The sequence below is a fragment of the Contarinia nasturtii genome, unplaced genomic scaffold, assembly GCF_009176525.2.
Source record: "Contarinia nasturtii isolate CC-2019 unplaced genomic scaffold, AAFC_CNas_1.1 Cnas_scaffold_2888, whole genome shotgun sequence".
Classification (NCBI taxonomy): Eukaryota; Metazoa; Arthropoda; class Insecta; order Diptera; family Cecidomyiidae; genus Contarinia; species Contarinia nasturtii.
Window position 1 is genome coordinate 1 of NW_022200205.1, and position 5949 is coordinate 5949.

At 33.1% G+C, this 5949-nt stretch overlaps 1 protein-coding gene across 1 annotated transcript; it reads right to left on the reverse strand.

Annotated features, from left to right (window-relative positions):
• Positions 1–346: 346 nt before the first annotated feature.
• Positions 347–5228, reverse strand: LOC116349509 (voltage-dependent calcium channel type D subunit alpha-1-like; the record flags this gene model as incomplete). The annotated part of the gene is made up of 3 exons (XM_031780988.1): positions 5112–5228; positions 1327–1506; positions 347–1252 (listed from the first exon to the last, which is right to left on the reverse strand). Coding segments are annotated over exons 1-3 (1143 nt in total), but the record flags the coding sequence as incomplete, so codon positions are not given.
• Between the last annotated feature and the right edge of the window lie 721 nt (positions 5229–5949).

Genomic DNA, 5949 nt, shown 5'->3' on the forward strand with positions numbered 1-5949 from the left:
TGCATGGTTCAATATAGTTTTCTGACATAAAGCAAAAAAAAAAGTTACTTGTTAGAGTGGCTCTTGGTCTATTACCTTACACACTAGGTGTGTGCGGAAAAGTAAAAGACCTTCTTTTTACACCACTCCTTCTGGATTTTTTAAATGTTGTATTACAAAACTTGTCAGAAAAATGAAAAAATCCAAACAAAGCACTTTTCAAAACAATTTGAACAAAAATGAGATTATTATCATACAATTGGATAGATAAGCAATATACAACGCTTTTTTGTTGATTTATGAATCCCCTCTCCCTCAGTGCGCATGTATGTTTTGTTTCATAAGAATACACAACCGAAATACATACACGATGCATTGGCTCTGGTTCCTCGATTAGTTCATCCAAATTTCCTGAAATGGCACGTTTCAATTCAGGTCCAGCTTCATGCAGAGTTCGTAAGCCGGCTTGAAGTGTCACAGTATTATTTAAGTCTCCAGAGCCTTCTTTGTGTTCTTGTTCTTTGCGTTTTTTGAAACGGCGGAAGTAGTCTTGAATTAAGAATGTTGCATAGAATTTACCAACAGTAACTTCGTCATCGACACCTGGTGGTGGTACCACTTGATCAAGCAGCTTTGGATTGGTTCGCTTCCAAATTTGTTTGATAACAGCACGAAGTTCGGTGTTTGCATCGTCAATATTACCTTCCGTTTTAATTTTCAAGGATGTTCGTACAACGGCAAACAATGTTGCATTAAAAAGAACTGTTCCATCACTATTCAATGGCATATTCATTGAAACCAGACGCTTACAAGCAACTCGATGTGGACATAGTTTGCCGAAACCCAGTGGTGGTGATATTTTTCTCAGTAATGTGACCACATCTAAATGTTTAATGCGACCTTTTGCATCTGGATCATATTCGCTCCACAAACGAATAAATTCATCGAGATGATGTGGTCCCAAAATCGACCAATCACGCGTCAAATAATCGAAGTTATCCATGATTACTGCCACAAATAAATTGATAATCAAAAAGGAACACAATACATAAAACGAAATAAAATACGGAAATGCGGCGGGTGAACCACAATTTTCACCTCTCTCATTCTCATCTTCACAATTTCCTATATCATCACTTGCACAAGCCATCATTATTTCTTGCCACGATTCGCCCGTGGCTGAACGAAATAGAACCAGCACGGCTTGTGGAAACGTGCGAAAATTATTATTTCGAGTTATATATTCATCATTAAATACAAGTTTGCCGAATAGCTGAAAATAAACAGATAATAAAAGACTAAAAATATTAAAATGCCATAAGATAAGAATGTGTATCACAGGTATACCTGCATTCCAATAACCGCGTAAATAAAGAATAACATCACTATAAGCAAAGCAACGTACGGAAGCGCTTGGAACGATTTTATAAATGTCCACAATAATGTTCGAATACCTTCTCCTCGGCTCAACAATTTTACCAAACGCATAACACGAAACAGTCGGAAGAATAGCGTTATCGAAATACCCTGCCACAAATATATGTAACATTTAAAGTAATTATAGAAATTAATATAGGGTAGCGTGGGGAACTGTGAAACAGTCATTTTCTTTTCGAAAATGACATCTTTGATACATATAATAGCTTAAGCTACTATCATAGTCTTCTATTTTACCAAGCTCATTTTTCACTAGAGCTCGATACGTGTAGACATACTATTTTGTTCTCGACGACAACCACTTGAAAAAATTGATTTTTTTAACCTGAAACCCAAAAATTCGGCTTCAGCATGCCAGAAAACCTCTGGAAAATGTTTTTTCCAGATGCCCTCCGAGACAATTTTCACAAAAAGTAAGATCCCCCATTTGGGGTCAAATACTATGAGACTATGGGTTATTTTGAATTTTTTATGTGAAAATTGTCTCGGAGGGCATCTGGAAAAAACATTTTCTAAAGGTTTTCTGGCATGCTGAAGCCAAATTTTTGGGTTTCAAGTAAAAAAAAATCAGGGATTAAGGGGTTATGACCCTCGACCCTCTAGGGGGTGGGGGGAGTTGGAGGACTCATCATTCTGAACAACTTTGTAGAACATAATTTTTTGATCCGATGATAAAATCGACATCAACAGAAAAAAATTAGAAAAAAAAGAAGAAAACGATCATTTTTGCCAGTTTTTGTATGGAAATCGTATCAAAACGTTATTATATGGCAAAATAAATGTCAAAAATGGATTCCTCAACCCCAAGAACCCCCGCCCTAATTATATATATTTTATTGTTATTTTTTAATAAAAATGCTATTTGTCTCATTTCAAAGGCACAAGAAAGTATATTTAAGTGTTGAAATACCAAAAATTGTGATGTGTGCGATCGAGCCGTTCATTTGGCATGTGTCAATGCAGCCTTCTTCACGTGCCCAAATTGCGAATCAGATTAATTTCAATCATCTCATTTTTTTTTTAAATTTATTTTGTCATTTCCAAAAATTCAATAAAAATTTTCTATTTCATTTTTCAACCTTAAAACTTATTTATTCTATATTGAAACTAATTTTTAAGTCATTTACAACCATTTGATACACATTTTTCATCGTTTTTTACCTAATTTCTTCGGTGTTCTGTTGAGAAATCTAAATTTTAATTTATCCTAAATTTATAACTTTACATTGATATCACAAAGAGTCGAAAATTGAATTTAACAAAAATTAAACTTTCTTACTTGAATGCATTTCAAGACAACTCTGCGTCTCATCATCAGCATCACGACTGAAACGCTGGTGTAGACATTGGTTAGTACATAGCTCTTTACACAAAACACTCACAGGAGATAACGGTGATTTAAAAACAAAAACACGTGGTAACAACAACAAAGTCTATCATATTGGTCAATTGTACACTATATAAGAGAAAAGAGGCACGACTCAATATTGCCTCTGTCTTGGTGCAATGAATTGTCATCTTTTTGTATAAAAAACGCCTCTTATGCATCAAGTTGGCTCTCTTTGTTTACTTGTTTAACCAAACGTACACTATCAATTGTGATACCGTCGTGTTCATCATTCAGCACATGAGATGCTATCGCTAATTTAAACGGTTGGTTCAAGCTAACACATTAACAGTGGTCTTTAAAACGTATTTTGATACTTCTTTTTGTTTGTCCATAATATATGCGTTTACAAATGCTACACTCGTTGCTTTTCTTGTTCAGAGTTTTGAGTGAAGAATGTTGTCATATTCGAAACATGTACTTTTTTCGAATGTTTACTGATTAAATTATCAATCATCACTGCACTAAAACCATTTACAGGGGCTCTTAAATTTATTTCAAACGCTGACAATTCCGACATTAAAGGGCTCAAAGGATTACCCATACTGGTTCCATGTGTGACTTTATATATTTTCGCCCGAAATCGAAAATAACTTTGATCCATGCATTGTTGAAAATAATTAAATGTGAATGATATTATTGGTTACTCGATAAATGAGTTGATTTCGAAAATAAATATGAACAATATTTGAGCAAAGTATTTTATCAAATTATATGCACATGCACGAAAACCTAAAGCAGTAAAAATGCTGAACCAGATCAACTCTCCTGCAGACAGTTCATAATAATAACAGATCCAGACAGTATGGGCCTCTCAGGCCCACCGTACAAAATGTATGGAAATAATTTCAAAATGATAAATCCAATATCAATTTTGATTTTTTTTTTCTGTTTTTATTCGATGAAAATGAAAAAAACGAGATGAATAAATAGAAACATAAATAAAAGTATTGAATAAATGTAAAAAAAATTAATTGGAATCGAAAGAATCAGTTTTGTGTGTGCGTTTTTTTCCACATTGTGTACACAAAATCGTCATGGTTGAATGTTCACCGCAAACGTTTTTGTTACATTTGCCACAACAAGTTTTTGTTTTTCGACCGAGTGAAGCTGGACATAAATGACATCGACGTCTTTGAGATGTAGAGTTTGTCGATGGTTCTTCAGAGACTTCTGGAATGTTCAAATGTTGGCGAACTTGATTCAAAACTACTTGATGTTCCATGTCCATGCCACGAGTCGATCTGCGAGCAATTTGATCGTAAACCAATGATTCAGACAGTTCAAGTAGAAATTTTTGTACTTGCACAAAGTTTAACTCAATAAAGTATGTAGCATAATTTATGTCACTTTCGTAATTTATATTGCGAACTCAAAAAAAGCCTTCCACTAACAGAGCTAAATGAAATATTCGTTCACCAAAGAAAATAAGAAAACTGAACGGAACGTTTTATTGCTACTATTTCATATGTATTATACACGAGTCCGTTGGCTTTGTGGTCGCGACCGCATTAGTATGTGCAATCATCACACATTGAAATTTTTTTGGACATACGCACCACCTATACGGCTGCGCTACGTGTCCGATCTTCACTTACGTGCACCTATTGAATTCGTATAAAACCATTGGAGACAGAAAACAATAAAAAAATAGAATTTGTTTGCAAAATTTTCTCTAAATACATGGATTTCCATACATTTTGTATGGTGGGCCTGAGAGGCCCATACTGTCTGGTTGAAGTGAGATTTTGGTTTTTGTCGAATAACAATTTTTTATAATTTAATATTTTACCGTTATATATTTTTTTATTTATGTATCGATATCATTAGCTTAACGCGCAAGTTTCAAGAAAATTGATTTAGTAGTTTGGATTTTATTCAATTTTTTATGAGTTGCTGGGCCTCATAGACCCATTCTGTCTGCAGGAGGGTTAATAATACTTTGAAATACGAATATTAATTGTTCAAATAATTGTATATAAGACCCACAATTATCAATAAAGTTTTTAGTTCAGAATAACCACTGATCGTTTTCTAACATGTTCCACAATTCCCCACAAATTTTAAAAATATCAAAAATCGAAATTTCTTGTCATTATTTGGATTTTTTCGAAAAAAAAAAATAATTTCAAAAAACTGTTACCGCCAAAAGTTAGGTATGTTAACATAGTAACGCATTCAATTTGATTTTTTTTTAAATGTTTATAATTGTGGAAGTTATGATGGTCAAAAAAAGTGTGTACCACAATTCCCCACACTACCTTAAATATAATTTTTCAAGATTTATTGAAAAGTAAATAAAACTTACTTTTTGATTATGGTCTTTATTACTTTCGTCTTCTTTTCGAGAAATTTCTGAAATCATGATATCGATGAAACTTCCCAAGACCACAATAAAATCAAACACATTCCATGCATCACCAAAATAATTCTAGTGGAATAGAAAAGTTAAAAATTATATTATATATGTATACTTTCAACAGTGATTAAAAAAGCAAAAGCAGCTTTGAACAATGCAAAAAATAAAGAAGCTAAATTTCGTACACGTCCCGAGTGGAAAAAAAGTGACTAAGTTACTATTGACTGTAAGTGACTATAGTTAGCTATATTCATGAATTTTAAAATTTTGTATGGAAAACAATCGACTATAGTTACTTAGTCAGTCAGGCAGATATTTTTGGACGTTCTGACTATCGGGTGACTATGATTATTGTCAACTATAGTTAGCTGTTGCAGTTAACCATAGCTTACTTTAATTGATTGAAGTTAACTAAATTTAACTAAGGTTGCTTGTTTTTACAGTCAATAGTCAGTCAGTTTGTCCCAAAATAGTCAGCCACTTTTTTTGTACACGGGGTACTTTAATTTTTTTAAACATAGATCTTTGATATTCGCAACAAAATTTCAAGTCATGTAATTGAAAAATGCTTTTAATATTCCTGAGACAGTCAAATCAATAGTCCAAATTTCATGAAATTTAAAAAGTTCTAATGCAATAATCCGTTTGAAAACTTCTCAGGAATTATAATCATTGTAGACCAAGAGCCACTCCAACAAGTAACTTTTTTTTGCTTTATGTCAGAAAACTATATTGAACCGTGCAGCTAGACATACACTAAACAAATAATTTTACGTCTGTCATTACA